At 45.0% G+C, this 21,526-nt stretch overlaps 1 protein-coding gene across 3 annotated transcripts; it reads right to left on the bottom strand.

The window, feature by feature from the left end:
- Positions 1-559: 559 nt before the first annotated feature.
- homer1b (homer scaffold protein 1b) lies at positions 560-20,800 on the bottom strand. 3 transcript variants are annotated; one of them, XM_047592879.1, is made up of 10 exons: positions 20,783-20,800; positions 20,065-20,484; positions 15,138-15,294; positions 13,405-13,536; positions 11,809-11,901; positions 9,119-9,267; positions 3,377-3,533; positions 2,998-3,108; positions 2,810-2,890; positions 560-2,702 (listed from the first exon to the last, which is right to left on the bottom strand). In XM_047592879.1, the coding sequence occupies exons 2-10, from the start codon at positions 20,067-20,069 to the stop codon at positions 2,511-2,513; spliced, it is 1,077 nt and encodes a 358-aa protein (XP_047448835.1). In that variant the 5' UTR covers positions 20,070-20,484; positions 20,783-20,800; the 3' UTR covers positions 560-2,510. The 3 variants fall into 3 exon arrangements, with proteins under 3 accessions (XP_047448835.1, XP_047448834.1, XP_047448833.1); XM_047592878.1 differs by lacking the exon at positions 20,783-20,800 and having other exon boundaries at positions 20,065-20,766; XM_047592877.1 differs by lacking the exons at positions 20,065-20,484; positions 20,783-20,800 and having other exon boundaries at positions 15,138-15,676.
- Positions 20,801-21,526: the final 726 nt, after the last annotated feature.

The following is a 21,526-nucleotide window of genomic DNA, read 5'->3' as shown; positions in this document are numbered from 1 at the left end:
GGCTGAAGCACCGGCGGGTGTTCTCCTGGTCTTTTTTTTTCTTTTTCTTTTTATTTTCACCAGCATTCATTAAGTCCTTTCACCTGCAACACACACGAGTCTCACCAAGTCTACGAAGGTCATTAGCCTGAGGTACCTCTTTAATATCATGAGTTCAAAATTACTTTTAAATAGTCAAAAATATTGCCAGTCTTCTCATACCTCTAAATACAATAATAATACCTACATTTAAATACCATAAGTTACAAAACAGGAGAATGAAAAGCTTCTTATCCACTACTGTACAAAGGCATTCATTAACAATAGCATTAATATTAAGGTATTCCATCTCTGTCAGAGTTAAACCAGAAAGAAAAAAGGTAACAGTTCCCTTTACATGGGTCTTATTCCAGTGTATTAACCTGTGTAACTAACTACAGAAAGTAATTTAAGTACATAATTATGCTGTGCTAGTACTAAATGCAGATCTTGACATATAATGGGGTTACTACAGTGTATTACCACAGTGCAAACAGGGTGCTCAGTTGAAGTATAAGAGAAGCAGCACCTCGTGAAGCTCTTTTTTTTTTTTTTTTTTTTTTTTTTAATTTATTTTTAAGAAATTTACTCATTTCAAAGGAAGAAAATTTAAGATGCAGTTTTGGGGTTCGCCAGCGTTAAGAGCTGCTCTATACAGTAAGTGTGTGTTTTGGTACGTGAATGTGTAACACCAAGCCGTGTTGTTACGCATTTTAAATATACAGAAGATTGTTCGCCTACAGACTATAGATACTCGTGGGTTAATACACGACAATAAGCCACTGCAGGGTGTTACTGCATTTGAGTTATCCATCTATTCATTTACAATGCCGTCTTCATGAGTAGAAAGTTCTCTTATACAGTTCTACAATTATATCATCAGTATTGTATCTTGTGTAAAAAAAAAAGAAAGAAAGAGAGAAAGAAAGAAAGAACGAAGAATAGAAACTGAGTACAGTTCTGCATTCACCTGTGAGGAGTGAAAATCTGTGGCCAGTTTCACTGAAGGTGGAGATTTACGAGATGACACTCTGTAAGCCCTTCGCGATGCACTACTTCGACCAGACAGGGCTGCCACACAGTTTTGCGGTCAACAGTAGTACACTTTCTGTTGGACACGGGGGATCAGCTTAGTTGCATTTGACCTATCTGCATGAGTCCACTGAGTAGAGTACCTGATAGAGTTGGAGAGTAGAGGTGTCGTACGTACAGAGCCTGTCTGGTATTGCTCAGTGTGTGTGTGTGTGCGTGTGTGTGTGTCTGCGTGTTTGTTTTGTGGGCCTTGTCCAGAAGCAGGGTCTTTCTCTCACAGCACGAAACATATCATTTAAGAACACGTGTCCATTTTACTGGATGTGCGCGTCGAAGGCACGCGTTATGTCAAAGGCCGGGCCTTGTTTCGGAAACACACACCACACTGAGTTTGGCAGGAAGACAGGTCGGTTGTCTGTGATGGCGGAAGCAGTCTGGATACAGGGATTTTTTTTGTTTATGTCAAATGTGGCACAGGCACACGCTCTCTAAAATTTCTGTGTGGTGTGAACAATGCCTCTGGAAGATTCAATAATCACCAATCGTGTAGGATTTTAAATAAGCGGTGGGTCAACGGGAGTTTTTACGTTCAAGAGGGATGGCAAACTCTATTTCCCAGCTGCCCTGTGTATCCAAGCCGGGGAGCAGAGGTGATGTCACTCTGGGCCAATGGCTGGTTTAGCGAGAGTCATCCTTTAATTCTCCGTTTCCAGTGACGCTCTTCTGTCAGCCCAAGCTCAGACATGGGTTTCTCTGCTCAGCTCTTCTCTGTACAGTAAGTCACTTTGGATCAAAGCATCTGCAAGTTAGAGGACAATATTTTCAGGGGATTTGGCAGCTTTGGCGCAGTTCTCTGAGTCTTAACAGCAATTATTTCCACATGACTTTCAACATTCCCCTTGGGGGGGCAGTTTCAAGAGGAAGAAAATGGTGTGAGAGTGTGTGTGTGTGTGCGTGAGATGTTTTGCGACGCCCCGACGCCGCAAGCTGTGGTGCAGCTCTCCGGGAAAAACAGTAGATGGCACTGAGGCACAGTTCTCAAGTTTGAAAAAAATGTGTTTGTGTGTGTTTGTGTGTGTGTGTGTGTATGTGTGCGCAGGAGGGGGAGGGGGGCAGGTGCCAAAGCAGGCATCTCCACACCTGGAGTAGCCAGTTCAACCGAGGTTATGCCTACACCAGCCAATCAGAAGGCGAGCTGAGGTAGTCCCTGTGTCGTCTTGAACTACAGGAGAGCCTGCGGTTGGTAGGAACTCGGAGCCTTCAAGGTAAAAACAAGGGAACCAGCTGCCCTTTTTGCGCGAAATATGGGTGAGGGCAGTGCAGTGTCTCAGTTTAAACGTTTGCGGGGAGTATGAAGATGGGGATCGCGGGGAACGGGACTGGTTCGGGGGGTGGGGGTAGTTGGTGGTGTCAGTAAATTATCATATGGCTCTATCTGCGAAGAACAGGCATCTCCGTCTCTAGCTGGCTTCCTCTATGAGCCGGGCCAAGGTGTCTCTGAGCTCCGTCAGCTCAAAGATCTTGCCGTCCAGCAGCTCCAGCAGCGTCCGCAGGCTCTTCCTAAAGTTCTCCTGCTCCTCCTGGTTCTCCTCCAGCCGCTGCTCGGCACCCGACAGCTGCTCCTCGAGCACCCGACTGCGCAACTCCGTCTCCTGCGGACAGAGAAAGTTGTTGATGGTGTTATAAGTCGGGGAGTGGCTTTTTTATTTTTTTTTTTTTTTTGAAGGTGGGGGGAGTCTTTTGAGTTTCTTTCACTCACCTCTAATTTCTGGGTAAGAGTGTCTTTCTGCTCCATCAGGTCGTTCATGGTTTCCAATTCTTCTTTCAATTTTTCCATTTCCTGGAGCACACAGAAAAGATTAAACTCAGTGTAACATAAAAACAGGGTGCGTGACTTTCTACCTGACTAGGTAAGTCACTCCCCTCACTCCCGCACACAGAACCCACCTCTTCTTTATCTCTAAGCGTGTTTTCTAGCTCCTCTATGGTTTGGTTGAGTTCAGTCTTCTGGGATTTGATCACTGGGGTTTGGTTGCTCTGGCACTCAAGCTCGGTCACCTACAAGGACAAGACGCAGAACCACGATTGAAATCAGCGGAGAACGACGAGAGACACTGGCACACACATCTGATCACAATCTCTTTCCCAGAATTCATTTTGTTTCCTCTCCTCTCCTGCTTACTCTCATCTCTCTCCTTTGTTTTTCCCCTCTCATCCTGACTTCAGAGCAGCCCATCCGAATGATTGCTCCTTTTTTTTTTAAATTTAAATGACTTAATCACACATGAAAACAAACAAGCGTTCCTGCGGCCTCCCCCTCGCTCACCCGTTTGTGTAGTCTCTCTGCCTCTTCCTGGTAGGCAGCCAGTTGTTGTTTCCACTGTTTGACGTTGGCCGTGGACTCCAGCAGAGCTGCCGTCAGCTTGGCATTGTTCCCCTTTAGTGCCTCCAGCTCAGCCTCCCAGTGTTTCGTCATAGCCGGGCTGCAGCAGGACACAGGGAAGCATGTCGTCAGTTTGCCGACGGCAACACAAGAAGGTAAGCGCTAACGTTTGTCGCGTTACAGCAGAAAGACGGGTAAACCTGAAACATCTGATGACGCCTGGTGTAAATCTGAAACTGTGGCTGTGAAAGCCATTCATCCACCCACCCACACATCCATTATTATATTACTTCTGTAATATTACTGTATTTTCTATTTAAACGTCTGTGTAAAATGTACATTCATCCATTGACCCATCCTTCCAATTAAAGTATCACAACCTCAGCTTAGAATCGCTAGGTCCATCAACTCATCCGTCCGTCCTCATATTTTGCATTATTGAAATTAAATTAAAAAAAAAAACATTAAGCTCCTGGAGACCTGCTGTCGTGCACAGGGACACATGGTTCTCTTATAGTGTGGTTATTCCCCGAGTGTTGCACGTGTCGGACCATATTATCGACTACAGCATCCAGGATTATAGATGCTGGACCTGGGATTGCACCTCTTTTCACTAAAACGGATCATCACCCGTGACAGGACATATAAATCCATCAGACAACTCCTGTCAGAACCAACACGTAGATAATACAGCACATGAGGAGGTCTGTGCAGCCTTTTAATACCTATCCAGCCTTTAAGGTTGTAAAGTTTTTACGACCACAGTGGTGATCCACAAGAACGGTTAGATTAATCCAGGACACGGCAGAACGATTTACCACACTTTGATGGGAAGGTGGCAGCCCTCCTCCTCCTCCTCCTCCTCATCACTTGATTCCTCATCAGTTTTCTCACGGCCTGCGACACGGACTGTGTTGTCTTTCACTTGTGACACTTCCCCCTCTAAAGCATCTTCACTGTCAGTTTCATCCTGTTCTCTCTCCTCCTCCTCCTCCTCCTCCTCCTCAGTGTGATCACGATCCTCATGTGGTGCCACAAATTGCCGTGGGCAATGTCCCAAAGAAAACTTCATACACCAAAGCAGAATAAAGTGCTCATCTGAATAATGCTGTGATTGTTTGTCAGGATCCAATATCCTCATTACTAAAAGCTACAATATTTTGTCTCAAAGGACTGTAATGTAAAGTCTTCTAAAGTGTGCACACTTGTATGGGTGTCATGCGTAACTTTGTCCATCTGATAGATGGACGTGTCCCTGAACTCTACTATTAAACCCATGCGTGGTCAAAATTTAAATAGAAAAATCTCAACACATAACCCCGCTACAATATCCCCATCGTCAAATTAGATGGAACAAGATAAATATTTCAGGCAGGGTCTTTGTACGTCGGTCAGATTTGACCAGAACACACGAGGAGACAAAGACTGCAGCGGGCACTCAGACTGGGGGTCGGCATTTCCCGGCCAGTAGCTGTGAAATCAGCTGTCCGCCACATGAGTTGTAATCTGAGATTATATCCTCAGACGGGCGGGAGCCTAATCTGGTCCAGCTACTCACGGACGAGGAGATGAGACGAGAGATAACGGAGAAATGATTGAACACGTCTGAATTCCATGACGGAAAATTATGTGTGTGAGAAATAGGTCGGAGGCGAAAACACTTAGATGTGGGCTGTGTAGTCAACAGCTCTGTTGCATAATATATACATTTAATATGTTTGTTAGTTTATATTGTATACATTAGATGTAAGAATGGACACAGATTCAAGGAGGGAAAATGTTTCCCATACATGCACCACATGCAATCATTTCAGATTTACATAATGCACTCCCCGTCTCTCACATAGTGTCTGACTTTGGCGGGAGAATGTACGAGACCTAAACATCGTTGAGCACCAGCATCGAGCCGAGTATCGCTGAAGAGGAGCTCCCACTCCCACATACTTCACAGTGATTCCTCAAACACATACGAAGTAACAGCACAAAGCAACGCTTAGCTCGCTCAAGGGCTGACGAGGATCTGCATGACCCATAACAATGTTGCTTTCAGTTGTGTTCCGCCCCCTCACCGATACACACAAAGACACGTATAGCCCTCCGTATAAGCTCACACACTGCAGTAGCACTACACTCTGCCACAACACCCACTCTGCGAAGTGTAAAAGAGAGAAAGCCCGGATAGATTTCACTCTGGACTCCCACAGCGCCTTCGGTTCTTACACAACAGCCACCCCCTCCGCGAGTGCAAGTGTGTCTGCATGCGTGACGCACAGGAGGGAGACGACACTGCATCCTACACATGCACATATTAGCTGACACAGCCGCACACGCGCGCAGTCATACAGACGGCACGGCGCTGTCACCAAGGCACGCCGCCCCGCCAAAGTAAAAGCCCCGCGCGCCCGGCGTGGAGAGCCAGAGTGCAGCGGAGACGTCAAGATGATGAAGACAGAGACGCGCGGAGAAAAGGCGACAGTGGGACGGTGGGAGAGCCATTACACGAGTCTCGTTTCTAAAGGTTTTAGGGGGGAAGCACCTGAGCACGTTCCTGGCTGAGGACAGCAGAGCAAAGATGAAGGTGTGTGAGACACATAGAGGGTAAGTTAGGTGCCGCTGCACCACTCATAGAGGAAGATGATGTGACTATTGAAACAATATACATGTGACATAGAGAAATACTGTAGATATTTGTTAGTCGGTGTCTGTGAGTTTCGGTGTAACACGATTTATAATGCAAAAATCTTTTTTTTCCTATGTTTCAAAAGTCAAAAAGACTAATTTCCTGTATGTATTAGTGTGTATTAATTTGAAATTGTTGGGCCATATTTGCAGTGTTTTTGAATAAAATTTTAACACAACATATCTTTATTACGACATATCTGAAAATGTAGTTGACTTTTGTAATCTATTTGCCTATGAACCAGATTGTGATGCTGATGACAGACAGTGGAGGACCAGACTGTGTGCAGTCTTAACATGTGTCCATTTTAATAGTTTCTTCCTTTCATTATTCATGAACTTCTATTGAGTATCTGGGTGGTTTGGACATAAGCTGTATATACTGAAAACTGAATAAAAAAAATCAAGACTCTGTTCTGTGTTTTACTACTTCACAAGTCAAATCCTCGAGCGTAATTTTCCTCCCGTGCTCAATGCGGCTGCCAAACTTGGACGACACACGGGAGGTGTTTCTACAGCCCTCTTGTGTTTCTGCCGCGTCCTGACCGCTGTTTGTTGTCAGGTAGGTTCTTCCTCCTCACACAGCTGTTCAAGAAGCAGGGAGGCAGAGCAGTTGCCATGGCAGCGCCGGAGGAGCGGAGGCAATGGCACGGTCTCCCGCCGCACAAGCCTACCACAAAACCCGCTGATAGACGCCTACGTCCTCCAACACCAGGAGACCATTCACGTACAACCGAGAGAGGGTCTCACGATATTTAGAAAACCATTCAAAATGAGTCCGGTGCAGGTCTGCCAAACACGCCTACAGCCTGATACATATATATATATAAACTATCTCACAGCCTTGCGTACAGTCTGTCATCCTCCTCTCTCTTCCTCTGCCCCCTGCACCCACACATTCCTGCCTACACAGCCCTGTTAAGCAGCGCTGTGGTGTATACAGCCTATAGGCTGTGGGGACAAGTCATCACTGAATTCCACACACAACGTCAAAAACATCATAGAGGTCTGGGGAGTGCTCACGTTTCCTCGTGAAAAGCAACACAATTAAAACGTTTTTATTCTTTTTAACCACTTATGAACCCATGTCAGAAAATACACACATGGGTCTGGTGGAACCACTGGAAAAAGGTGATAAACGCCAGTTGCTGCACACTGCAGGTGTATGTCAGGGGAAGTATGAATAAGTGTGAATGAGGAAAGGCGGAAAAAGAAAAGCTGCTATGTGCCGGAAAATGTGCACGGTCCCTGCATCTACCCTCACTGCATATGCCTCTCAGAAAATGTGAGGCTGAGGCTTGCTTGTTACGTCCACACTTGCCATCGTGAATGCCGAGAGTCGACCCCATCTCCCACGCATGCAGCATTAATAGACACATCAGCAGCAAAGGCTGCAGCAGGCAGTGGGTGTCCTCTCTACATCTCGCTCACGGCGCACGGATCCGCGTATCCTTAAAGGGTTCACCGTGTAGCGGAGGGGATTTCATAGCATATGCTCCGCACACTTTCCCACATTAACAACAACCCTCCAAGTGTATGTCTCTAAACTGAAATATCAAAAAAAAAAAAAAAACAGAGAAAAGATTGAGCTTCCCCACTCAAATACCAGCAATTTAAGAAAAAAAAAGACCGATAATCCGTTTAGCGTTTGATTGACATCTTTAATTAATATGACTCGTAGCCAGAGGAATAATAAAAGTAGCACAAGTTACAGAGACATTACAAATGAAAAGACCGGTGTGTTCAGTCGACTACCATTAACAGTAGATTGCAACAAAATGGCTCAAACTGATTGTCCATTCCCTTCTGTTCAGCTTATTTATTGGAACACAAAATGTGTGCAGTTGGTGGTGGTTAGGTATCAGTGACTCATGTACAGTCTTTATACAATGCACCTCTCTCTGTCGCTCTCTCTCTTCCCAGTTTCTGACACACACTCCCTCCGCGTGTCTGTCTTGCTCTTTCTATGCCTCCCACTACCCACAGTGTGTTATATAAGTCTTACATAAACACTTCATTGACACCTTTTTTTGATGATGAACCTCGCGACCACACCTTTTCAGAAAGCCATTATACACAGCAAAACATTAAAGCGGCTCTTTGACCTCTTCGTCTTACACAGTCGACTGCATGAGGACCACGATCCACAGTCACAAAGGAAACAATGATTTCAATATTCAGTCTGCTAACAGGAGACACAGAGGAATGTATACATCGGTACTGGTGCATGCATAGAGGTGACACGGCCACCTACTCAGTCAGTTTAGAATATTATTGCATTGCAGTAGGCATACATTAGACTATAAATACGTGAGTGTCCTCACCGAGCATGCTCAGATTTAACAAATAACTTACACAAATCCCCAAACCTGAGAAAAACTCAAAGTTACATCTGTTGCTGGTCCGTATGAAGTGACTGCGTGTGAATGTCACAGATCAAATTCTTTAATTTGTGATTTCATTGCATTCCTCCTTGCCGGAGTTTCGCCGCGCCGTTTTTTTTATGTTAATAGGCAGTGCATCCGGTTTTTGGAAAGAGCACCCTCCCTGTGTGTCGCTGACCTGCAGTCAGGCTCTTATTTCAGGAAAACTCAATGCCCGAACATATTTGTGTTTGTTTGTTTTGTATTTTTTCTTTTGTTTTTTGCGCAGTTATGATGTTGCAGTAGTGGGGACTTGTACTGACATCCCTATCAGACAGAGAAGACCCGACAAGTCTTAAACTGCTCCCTAGAGGGGAAAAACACGAGAGAGCAGCGGTGAATAGAGGGGAGATCCCGACCATGCTGACATGCAACGTACAGACGAGCACACGGACGAAGAGAGAAGAACAGATGTGGATGTGGATGTCTGTGCCTCAGACAAAACAACAGAATAAAACTCATCTATTTAAGCATCTTCGTGAGTGACATACAGCTGTGACAGTGTCTGACTGGACAGTGATGTATGGGCTCTGGCCAACACGACAAACAGTGAACAGCGAACACATCGCAGTGTGCGGTGTACCTGTGTGCGAAGGCCAGCGCGTTCTGCGACGGCTCGGGACGCACGTCAGAGTTGGGAGTCGTGTCGCAGATCTCATCTGTGCCGTTGATGTTTTCCATGGGCGGAGTCACCGGGGTTAAAGGAGAAGAGAGCTCACCGGCTGGAGACTCCTGCACGAGAAACATGGCGTCAGTAAACGCAACAATTAATCACAACATTTACAAAGTTAAATTCACATTGTTATGATTTAACAAGAAAGCGCCACCAAAATGACAATTTCGGAATGACACACTCTCATGTTAATAATTTAAATAATTCTAATTATTATTATTAAACCCACAGTGATGTCATAAAAGATTCACTTCTACTGCATTTTTCAATTCTTAATGATGTCCGGTTGATTTTTGCAGAGGAAATTCTACCATTTCCAAAAAAAAAGAAGAATTCATCTGTGTAGATTAAATAGAAGAATTGTGGCGTAGAAATCACCATGAACAAAGAAAGACACTACAGATAAAGCAAAAACTTTTAATTATCAAGTAACCCGAAGAAGAGGAGAGAATTAATTTTATTCTAGAAGTGTCTGAGTCACTCTTGCACGATCTGACCACACAAACATCTAAAAATAAATCAAATAATTAGATTAAAATGCGCGCTTTTGTATTTTCCTGAGAACACATTCAGTCATCATGTTCAAAATTCAAAAAGTTACAAGTTCAGCTTTAGCCAAACCAGTTTTCTTGCTGAAGAAAAAAAAAAAAACCTACGTTAGCAAAACCAAATATGGGACTTTCGCACAAAACTCCTGATGACACCAACTTAGGAGACAGGAAGCAAGTGCCATTCACCACCAAGGTCACTATTTAAAAGCAAGAGGCTTATGTTGAAATTCGTAGAAGAAAAATAAATAAATCTGTCCCGAGTAAGGGTTGAGGTGTTATAAATGCTGGGGGTGTGTGCGTTTGCCGATGGTGCTGTCTCTCAAACTGTCAAACCTTTTACTGCAGTGGTGCTAAAAAAAAATGTGTACATCTTGGTGAGCAATTCCTCATTCCTATGGGCTGGTAAAACAGCTTATTATTGCGCTGGGAAATTACAGATTAATTCTTATCTTTATATCCCATACAACCACAGAATTATACAAGAGACGACTCATTTAGCGGCTGCATTTACATAAAACACAGCGATTAAGTCTCTGGGCTTGAGCACAATACAGTAGAACAATGACACTGCCTGTACCTCTCTAATGGACAAGAAGGAAGGGAGAGATAAGAGGAAGATTATGACTGGTTTTACATTTTGCGCCCCACATTCATTAAAGCGTTATTTAATATCGGTTGATGACGTGTTTCCACCGCGGGAAACTTATTGGCCTGTTGGGACCAGCGTTCGGCATTTAGCTCTGCGTCTTCTTATCTCGTCGTGGTGAAATCGTTCTTCTCTCAGGCTTTCAAAGTTCATCTGGTGGAGAGAGGAAAAAGTGGAGCCGGCGTGTGGAAGAGAAAGCCAGCAGGAGTGTGGGTGAAACACGCTGACTCTCTGTGGTGAAACAGAGCAGACAGCTTCGGTGAGCCGCTGCAGGTTTGTGACGGGAGGGCCGCAGCTTTTACAGTAACAGCCTCTCTTCAGTTTCATCATTACAGCTGGTGCACACGCAGCCTTCAATCCCTGGTGACAGCGCCGGTGTCCTCTTGGCTTCATTAAAAGATGCACTCACACGGGAAGAGCGAGGTACTGTAGCCCATGTGGGCCGCGGCATTAATAGTACTAGTAATAGACCGCAGTACAGCAGGGGGGCTGCTCCCCTAGCCTCCGTAATGAACAGACGAACACATGAAGGCTGCTAACAGCCCTTAGATTAAAGAACAGATTTCTCAAGGGATTCTCCCATGAAACAAGCTTGTTTTTTTTTTTGTTTTTTTTTTCCTCTCAGACACAGTTATACATACCCTAAAACACTCTATTATTAGATATCCCCCCACAAACAAATACCCAACACACGGGCTAATTATCTTCACCAGTTTACACCTCGCAGCAAGCTCGGTCTTTTAATTGGTGGAAACATGCTGGGAAAATGTTTCATGTGTTTGTAAAAGGTTTATATGTACATCCATCTAGAGTCAGGACGTGCCAAGGAATCATGAGGTAATAGAAAGCACATTTATTACAAGTAAAAATTTGAACTACTAGCTGTTTGCATTTCATTAATTTCAGAAGGAAATGTTTTATTTTAAATTGCGCTACATTTATTCCACACGTATAAGCGCTAATCGTTTCTAAAGATTTAATTTGCGATTTGTAATTACTCTGGTTTCTAATCCCTGCTAATAATGGTAAGTGCTCAGTCGCTCAGATGCTCCTCGGTTGGAAACAACGGGACTAGGACACATATCTAACGGTATGTTGAGAACACAAGCTTGGCTGCAGTCAGCTATTACAGTAAAATCCTGCTTACAAACCAATACATCATTATTCACAATATAGAAATAACTGTAATAACATTTATAATGCATCAGTCACAGGAGCCATTTTTCCTCAGAAAAATGCATTAAATTCACTTTGCTTTTAATAAGATATCACTTTAAATACTAGACTTATTGCATTGAATTGCTTCCGTATTTTCTTCTGTGACCTAATATTCCCCAGCTGTCCAACACACACAACGCGCATGAAGGTCAAACACACTGCTGGTGGTAGGTGACTGAATGTACCTGAGAGGGAGACGTGGCCATCTCCATCTTTTCTTGACTCTTCTCCTTCGCGAGCCGTGCTGCCTCTTTGTACTCGGCAAACTTCTCTGCGAACTGAACACAGGGGACGAGCGTCAGTGTGTCAAGACTGCAGTTCCTACAACAGTGTCGTTTAATCTGTTTAGTAAAGCCGTGAATGTGCGTGGAGGCACAGAGGGAGACCAGTACGCATTAGGTCAACTGTGAAGGATAGGGAGAAACTGTTGCCAATAACAACCCACAGTTGAATTTAGAAAAGAATTACCCATAATTCCTCTGCAGAAATATGATCTAAGTCTTTGTTGGTAAATTTTACATGAGATATGTGAGATAGAGAGAGTACATCGTGCCATTGTGTTTTCTTCACTTGGTTTTCCTGTAATCATAAAGTTGTCAGTGGCTGAAGTTGATCCGCAGTTATTTTAGTCGAGAGCAAAGATACATCCAACGAGCCACCAAGTGGTAAGGTGAGCTCAGCTGAGGGGCGTTGAGCAAATATAAACACACAAGCACACATCCCCCCGATGTCCCTTTAGGGTGTGGTTCTCCACTGACGCTACTCCCGCAGTTTTTACAAAGCAATTCAGTCCGTACAGTACTGCAGAGGGCTGAGTGTTGAGGAAATCAAATTGGCGACTCTGCTGGAGCCGGTCTTCTGTCCGCCATTAGTGGAGTTGCAACAAGTAACTCAATATCGTTTCACTTTAGTGCAGTATAATAGTTCTGGTAGAGTGATTTAAATGCAGTAGTTCTCAGTGAAAGTGCTTCAGGGTTGTTTGCACTGCGGCTAGGTGAGAAGCTACTCTGATCATTGGTGTCTGTTCACATGGATAATGATTTTAAGTGATTGATTACAGTTGTCTCTCTTTAATTTTCGGGCCATTACATCGGTTTAATAGAGACATACCTGAGAATAAAGAATTAAGTTTCACAGACTGTGCATAGCGCTCTGTTATACGCCTACTGGCCAACTTGTTGTCATATAATTTTGCATCTAACCCCTCAGCAGGGATCAGGTAGTGACTAACTGCTGTGTATATCAACTTTAATTCTCGCTAAGGTACTCCATTTACAAGAGGCAAAACAAAAGACAGCAGAGGCTGAAATACCCTGACATTTGGTCCCTAACCTGAGTCATTATTCACCAGCCTGAAACTGAGACAACGGAGGGGGGTGACGTCATCTGAGATGTTAACGTTACACAACTATTTTTATAGCTTAGAAAATTATAACTAAACTGAACGACATGAGTGTAAACCAACACGTGAAACGCCGTAGATTTGAGCTGCTACATTTTTTTTTATGAATTTTGCGCTAATGCAACATGAGTGCAAATCATTTATGGGATTTTAAAATATTTACAACTGTTGTTTCAGAAACGGCAGCAACCAGAGTGAAAAGAAAGTGGAAATGCTCTCTTCTCTCAGGGACTAAGGGAGAAAAAGGACAAAAAAAAAAAAAAAAAAAAAAAAAAAGCGGCCTGTGATTGATGCTGAAAGGTTAGCTGTGGTCTGTGTGTGTGTGTGTGTGTGTGTGTGTGTGTGTGTGTGTGTGTGTTTGGGTGGATGGGGGCAGTACCTTGGATAGATGATGCTCGGTGGAGAATCCCAGCCCGTACACAGTGTTAGCTCGACTGTCCGCCCACTGGCCAAACTTCTGTGAAGTCTTTGTGAACGTCATGTTGGGACTGATGGTGCTGTTGATTATTGCCTGGAAAACAGAGTCAGACCTCTTAACACGTGTTTAATTAGCTTCATTACTGCCGTGTGTACTCTTTGTGCGTCTACAAGAGACGGAAAGAGAGACGGAGTGTGTGGGATTATTACCACAAATAAGGAGACAGATGAAAATATTAGTTAAATATTATACTGTATGCTTATGGTGCACACAGTTTACATATCACTGTTGTTCTTTGGGCTTCATTCATTTGTTTCTCAGCAGATTCAAGGGTTTCCTGTTTGTCTCTGTGTTAAAGAATAAAGCCATAATCGTTTTTTGGATTGAATTGGATTGGATTATTACTTGACTAAAACACTGTTATTGAATGTGTCACTTGGCTATTTTCTGTACTAAATTAGCATCTGATGATAAAAATAAATATAGGTACAGCCCTAAATATAAATACTACCACAGCACATCTTTGGACTGGGTGACATGCGTCTTCATTTACCTGTGTACACAGATTGTAAACTTTTAATCATCATCATTATTCTGTAAGTAGTGGAAACAGCTTTCAACAAATACACTTGAATCATTTGTAAAGAAAAAAAAAAAAATGACAGTCACCTATTTTAAAATGCTTGCGGCCCACAAATGAAAAAGTCTACCAATGATTAACATCTTAAGTAGGAACAAAAGAGAAGGTATTGAGTTATGGACTAACAAGACTGTTAGTTCGCATGTGGAATTTGTTGAAATAATAAAATATACAGAGCCAGAACTGGGGGCTGTCTCTAAATCTTACATAATTCATTACGCCTGTTAAATAACAATGATGGAGAACAAATTAATGGGCGATCAATTAGCGGCGTTACGCAATGGCTGACATTCTCGTTGGCATCGATACATAATGATATGAGTTCGGGACAGGGCAGGAGTCATTGACTGTTACACAATAGCTGAATGTACTGATGAGCGCTGTGGATCATGAGGCGATTGCTGCGGGGATCATCAGAAGTGGCGTGCGCACGCTTTGTGGTCACCGAGTGCAAAGTAATCCATCATGTCGTCACATTTTTTTTTGTTTACCTTGCGTCACACTTTGCCTCTCTTTAGTTATACGTTCTGACGCGCTTTCTTCACCTCGTTCTGTCGTCTGCTTCTCCAATTTAGCTTCTCCCCTATAAAAGACTCTAATCTGCCTTCAGCCATGCCAAGCTACTGTGTCCCTAAACGGAAAGCCCCCCCCCCCCCCCCCCCCCCGTGGATATCTTACAAGAATATCCCGAGATATAAGTGTAGACTTTCAAGTGCAGACGGAAACACACACAAATACAGCAGTTGCACGCGAACGCGCACTACGAAACATGAGCTGTCACTCCTGAAGGATCTTGCAACGATGAGCTCTTTTAAACATGTTTGCACATTAGCTTCCAGTGCAGAGGTTATTAACACCGTTAACACTCAGTAGTAGATCAGAGAGCCACTAAAATCTCCTGGAAGGTTGTTTGACATGTGACGAGGCAATTACACCGAAACATCTGGAGCATCTTAATAAAACCGTGTCAGTTGTCAGACATTAAAAATAGCCCGTGAGGCGTGTGCGCCAAACACCGTGAGGTGTACAGTAACGATGGGAATCGACCTCTCACCTTGGTTCCGTCCAGGCTGATGATGCGGTAGACGTTGCGCGTGCTGTCGTAGAAGTAGGAGACGGTGACGGCATGCTTGCTGGTGGGCAGCCAGTTCTTCTTGGTGTTGGGGTCGATCTGGAAGACGTGGGCCCGCGTGCTGTAGATGGGCTGCTCCCTGAAGGGGACGAAGAAGAAGTGGTGAACCTCTTTGTGCCGCAACACGAGCGTCTCACCAAACCCGGCGCCGGCGCCGAAGCCCCCGTTGCCCGCGGGGGAGTGCGATCGCCCTGGCAACCGGATCACCAACTCGCCATCCTCCATAGTCACACCACAGAAATAGAGTCTGTCAACGAGCGGCTACATTTGCTCGTTGCGTTGTGTCCTCAAATGTCAATCTAACTTTCCTCATGCGCTCCTTCTCCTACATAACCCCTCTCCTTTCGAGGCAACGCATGCTGTAGCTTTCTCCCTGTCTCACTCTTTTCTTCGGTCTTTTCTTTCTGTGTAAGGCAGCGTCGACTCTTTCTGCTCTGATATGGGAATGCCAGCAGCAGCGAGCGAGGGTCACACAGGGGAACACGGGGTGGGGGGAGAGGAGAAGGTTTCAGGCTAAATATAGACAGTAGGCCATGGTTAACTACCACAGACACACCCCGCAGAGCTGCAGCCTCAACATACAAACACACATAACGCGTAAACACACCGAAACAATGGTAGAAATGTGCTAAAGAAGGTAAATCTGCGCTTATGTGCATAAATGTGGGTATGTGCTGAAGTAGCTTATATCTGCAGATGGTCAAACCACGATAACGTGTTCAATCGAAATGGGTTAATACCTTATTGACCCCTGGATGACACTCGACCCTGAGTTCAGATTCAGTCCTATTCTGTGTTTTACTTATTATCATAAAACAAAGAGTCATCTTTGTTTCGTTGACCGTTCACATGCCACCTTCACCCTTCATGCATCCCCTCCGTTTGCTCTCACAATGCCCCCATACATTGCAGCATTGTTGGGGCTTCTTGGGTAATATCTACAGTCAGTACACACACACAGACACACACACTCAAAGCACAGGGTGCTGAGGGAGATATTCTGGGCTGGCAGTGCTGGCAGAACACGAGATAGAGAAGTGCTTACACTGCACTGTGGGGGTGATGGGGGACATCAAAGGCTTGCTGTATAAATGAATATTAAAATTCAACGGCAGCACCCCTTCTGCGTGTGATTAGCCAAGACTGGGAAAGAAAGAAAAACACGAAGACGGGAAGAATGAGAGAAGGGGGGACGTCAGACAGAAAGAGAAAGAGAACGATGGGGAATGTGGAGTAAAGGAAGTCAGAGAGAGTGAATCTAGGATGATTAATGTCGCTCCACAAAGCTGCTTGTGGAGTGCTGTGCGAGAATTATCATAATCATCGACAGCAGTGTAAGTGGCGGCACTGTGAGTCATTTCGACTCTCCCCCCAGCACGCATCACACAACCGCGGCCTGTCCGTATGATCTGTGCAATAGCCGCTTGGCAACCGGCATCGTTTTTCATTGCATAATTTGATGGAGCTGTGGCAAATCTCGCTCCCTCCGTTTGCTTGATTGCGCGTGCATCAAACACAGCAACGTTCCCGTGCTTTCATTTTTACATGAGGGCCCGTGCCAAAGAGCTCCGTTCCAAAATGACGCCCACCGGTTGTCAAAAAAAGCAGTACTTACTCCTACAACTGAACTTTTAAGAGAATAATGGAATTTGATTCAAGTCGCGGTGCAGCTTTCTTACAAAATATGCATAACCACTGACATTTCCCTTCCTGAAAAAAGTCAGCACGTCTGTAAACGTGTCAGATACATCACATTGTCTTTTCTACATTCTGGTCTGAGGCAATAGCCAGCCATAGTTAACAGTTACGGGAGTAAATGGAAGAGTGTTCAGTATATGTTAATGCTCTTGCACTCCGGCGGAGAAGGGCGCAGAATGGAGGGGGGAAAGGGAGAAAAGAAAGAGTGTGAGCGGGGGGGGGGATTTCTACAAACTACAAAAAAAACCCGGAGGACGAGGCGTTTAGCGCGCAGAGGCGCCGTGTGACACGAGGGCAGGTGATGGAAGTCGAATGTGACAACACGAGAGACGGAGAGAGGAGGCCGGCAGAATGACAGAGGGAGGGAGTGATGAAGTGAGAGGAGAAGGGAGGGATGAGGGAAGAAGTGGAGGAGGTGATGAATGTGGGAGAAGGCACTGATGAATCCACCAATCTACTGGGAGAAGAAGGAGGAGAAGACGGTGGAGGGAGTGGGACGCTCCAAACTGCCGCGCACCGTGGTGTAAACAATTACGTGAGTTACGGCTGCGCGCCGCTCAACTCTGAACGTCAGACAGCTACATGAGTAGGTTGTGTGCTTGAGACACTTTGCTGACTTCCGTGGGAGGAGGACGGTGGTGATGATGGATAGATGGTGTACGAGACGTTTTAGCTAAAGGCACATAGAAAGTTATTTTTTCCCACTTTTTAAAATAATTGACTGATTTTAAACGGTTTCATTTTTCTAATTAAATTTTAAATGGATATACGGTATAAGCTTCTACAACGATTCAGTTTTTTTAGCATTAATTTCACACAGGCTGTCATTTGAGGATAGTGGTTATCTTTGCGAAGTAATACAGGACGACTCAAACAGACTGACATTTCTCTGGTGTTGTAAATTAAAGGGCCAGAAAAGACAAACAAAAAAAAAGCCACTGCCTCCACACAACAACAACGAAGGTGAATAAAAACATCTCTTGCTAGAAATAATGATCCACATTTATCATTGTGAACTGTTTATGTTGGGGATGTACTTTCAGACAAATTGTCCATATAATTGATGCTTTGTGGAACGTATTATCTGTAGTTTCAAAAACCACAGTGTGTAAAAGGTGTCCTTTTGCTCCGCACGTATACTATAAGATCTGTGGACGGCGCTCAAGCGCACATCTGCATCTCTGTGATTGTCAGAAGGTGCTGCCTTCAGCTCCCCTTCAGGGGTTTGATGCACAGATGCGAACACAGCTTCGAGTCGCAGAGTGTTAACAAACGGCTCCACGCAAATGAGTCACTTTATACAATAAATGCCTGCATTACATTTTCTACTTCAGCGTGTCCCCTTTAACTATGCAGCTGCCCCTTTCTCTGCAAACAGAACCAAACAGTCCCTCTCGTGAGATCTCCCTTTCCCTCGCTACCTCTCTCCCATCCCTCTCTAGAGGAGCTGTCCTCATTTTCAGAGATTATTAATTCAACTAAGTAGACCTTGAGGTCAAGTAGAGTTTATTTAAAGTAGACAGAGGTCATTAATGAGACAGCTCCCTGCTGCTCCTTCTACTGGGAGTGGTTGGGTGACCTAAGATGCGCTGGTAAACACACACACACTATCACTAACGCACATGCAAACACAAAGACGGAGAGCGGCCGAGTCTGTCTGAGCATTGATTGTATTTGCAAAAGGAAGTGTTGATAGGCATCTCCAGCTCTTATGTTCTCTTCTGGGCCATTACCATTAAAGCTGCGAGAGGCTTGGTACTGAGCCATGAGGCCGGAAGTGAAATATGACTCCGTCTGTGCCATTACTGCCAGACAGGCAGCCAGACAAGGCTCTGCACCTCCACTGCTTTCATCTCATCTCTACCTGCACACATTCAGACTTAAATAGACAAACTATAAGCGGCGTGGTGCTTTGAATCACAGTTTACAATTTATTTTTCTGTGGATCAATTGACTCACTAGTTGCATAACAGTAACTTAGTCACCAGTATATGGCAGAGCATGGAGAGCTGAAGCTGAGAGGGACAGAGCTGAGTGATGTGCTGCCCACACTGTAGGAGGGCAGAGTGGGCGACTGGGAAGCCTCCAGTGTATTGTAAATACTTAATGCAGGAGTTTCGGCCGATGCCTTGAAATCGCACCACGTCTGTGCCATACTGTTAACCTCCCGCCGCGCAATTAATCACAATGAACTGCGGGAGACAGCCGTAAATGAACGGCAGGGCTTTGGTGGGGGGAAACGGACGGCTGAGCTCTGGGTTAGGGGACATGCAAATGAGCAGTGCTGCGTGTGCAGTAGGCGGCTATTTCAGTGACGGGCGCCTGGTGCTGGGATGTGGTCTCCGTGCTGCCATAGAGACAGAGAGCCGCTCTCTGTCACTGGAGATCATTGCAGAATCGTAGCAATTGACATTCCCCATGCTTTTGACATTATACTGCCCCCAGCCACTCTCCGGAGCAGGACACAGGAACAAGATGTACAGTTGATCAGGCCACTGTCTCTGTTTGGGAGTATTTAAGAACAAATGCTGCTGCTGCTGCACATGCCTTCTCTAGGAATTACATAACTGTCTATAATGCAGTTGGAGATTAAATGGTGTGACTTTGGTGGGGGGAAAAAACACAGCGCCATTGGTGGAAATAAAAGAATTAGGGGGGGGAATAAAGTTTGCTTTTTGGTGAGTGCCCTCAGTGACCATCACAAGGCCTACGGTTTCATTTTGAGAAACACTGCAGATGAACTATTTTGCTCCTAAAAGTTTGATGATGGAGGTAACTTCTGTACCAAGTAAGCTGGCCATCAAGTGCATTTCTTTCTTTCTTTCTTTTTATCCAAACACACCTCATTTGCCAGTGAATTAATAACTTGTTTCATTTCAAAATTGTTGTGTGGAGCACACCAAGGCCGTGAGAACATCATCCCTCGAACATACAGCAACGCTGTAAATTTGTTGGACGTCATGTAAGACTGATTAGTAAAACAAAAAATTAAAAAAAAAAATACGCAGAGGTCATTATTTGTGTTATGCCTGGTGTGGTTTCCATGCCAGGGGAGTTTATAGCTACCACGACAGGCAACCGCAGCTGATATGAATACAAAAAGGAGGGAAAGGAAACTCAGTGAGCTCAGCGGGATAATAACCGCACTTACCCCATTGTTGTGGTTGAAAGGAAAGGCGACACCTGACCACTGATCCCTTTTTTTTCGCTGGCAATAAAAACGAATCTCTAGGATTGGCTGCTGCGCATGAAGGTCTTCTCTCTACACAACAGCCTCCACGGTCTCACCGTCGGTGCGTCTGCAGGAATTTGATGACAACCGCTCCATTCCCCTCCTGCTGTCACCGCATGAATTCACACATACATGTCGTTCTGCACATGGCCCGGAAATGAGATCTTGTCCTCCCTTTGGCGTGGAGCGCTCGGTGATGGATCAGCGGCGGCAGGAGCAGGAGCAGCGCTGTGGGAGAAGAACCGGCGCACAGTCCAATGGAGATCCGAGGGGCGCCCTGCTGTTGTCGTGTAAATTACAGATCCTCGCTGGAATGGTGGAGAAGCCCTGCTGCCTGAACTGGGAAAGACAACCCTCATTTAGCCAGTAGATAAGGCGCAGCATCACCCCGTCCACCCGTCTCTCTCTCTCCCTCCCTCTCTCTCTCTCTCTCTCTCTCTCTCTGGCTACTCCCCCTCTCTCTCGCCCATCTACAGCTATTCCACACACTCTCTATTAGCAGTGCATTTCCTAATAAAGTAATCTCTTCCTCCTGCGACGTGAATTCACGCCTTTTTCTTTCACTGAATCGCGTGACAAATTCCTGCCACCCCTTATCAACATTCACACGTGGAGTCGTTTGCATTGACTAAAATACCCTGCGTGCTGTGCAGACTACATATGGGATGTATCGATCCAAGCCTATCCATCGACAGACCTCCTTTTCCTGCACCCCGCCCCCTAAAACCGCTCCACATCTGGCTGATGCACCCGCTTCCCTCCTACTCACTTCATGTCGGCATTGAGCTGCCTACGTCACGACCCCGTCCTCCGCAGTGACGTCACTCCGCGCCCATGGGACCGACGTTATTTGATGCTATTTTTTTTTTTTTAGAAGAAGAAGAAGTTCATTATTTCGAAACTGCAAGGCGTGATTTCTTCCCTTAGCTTTCTCAAAACAACAGCTCGCAGCCAGAGGCGAGGGCTGTTATTATGACCAGTGTGTAGGTCCCTGCTTTGTTTGACACGACACAAATGACTAATAAACAACCCAATAACTCTGTTCTGCGTGACTTGTTTGGTTTATTGTCTGCTAGGAAATCTTTGGAAACTTCCAAATAGACAAAGTGTTCTTTGTACCTTTCCCCGAAGTCTTTCACCTACAGTTGCAGTTTTTACGCCTCGTGAATAGTCCATCCAGTCAGTAAAGGTGATTACAGGAAGGCATACTGAGCTTTGCTTGAAAAATACATCCATTTAGGCAGTGGACACAAGAACAAGGATGTTAACACACAGCCAGGCGGGTGAAATGCCATTCCATGAGGAAACAATGAATTATTCATGTTGGGTCACACATGTAAGCTCACTGTGTAACACAGAACTCATAGAGCCACCCCAGTAA

The sequence above is a fragment of the Mugil cephalus genome, chromosome 8 (genome assembly GCF_022458985.1).
Source record: "Mugil cephalus isolate CIBA_MC_2020 chromosome 8, CIBA_Mcephalus_1.1, whole genome shotgun sequence".
Lineage (NCBI taxonomy): Eukaryota > Metazoa > Chordata > Actinopteri > Mugiliformes > Mugilidae > Mugil > Mugil cephalus.
This window is presented reverse-complemented; position numbering and strand designations above follow the sequence as displayed.

Excerpts from the sequence above, each read along its gene's own strand:
- homer1b (XM_047592877.1), bottom strand. The coding sequence starts at position 15,440 with ATGGAGGATGGCGAGTTGGTGATCCGGTTGCCAGGGCGATCGCACTCC. Across the intron at positions 13,537-15,137 it reads TCAGCCTGGACGGAACCAAG|GCAATAATCAACAGCACCAT; the intron begins GTGAGAGGTCGA and ends TCTGTTTTCCAG. Across the intron at positions 2,891-2,997 it reads CGCTTAGAGATAAAGAAGAG|GAAATGGAAAAATTGAAAGA; the intron begins GTGGGTTCTGTG and ends TGTGTGCTCCAG.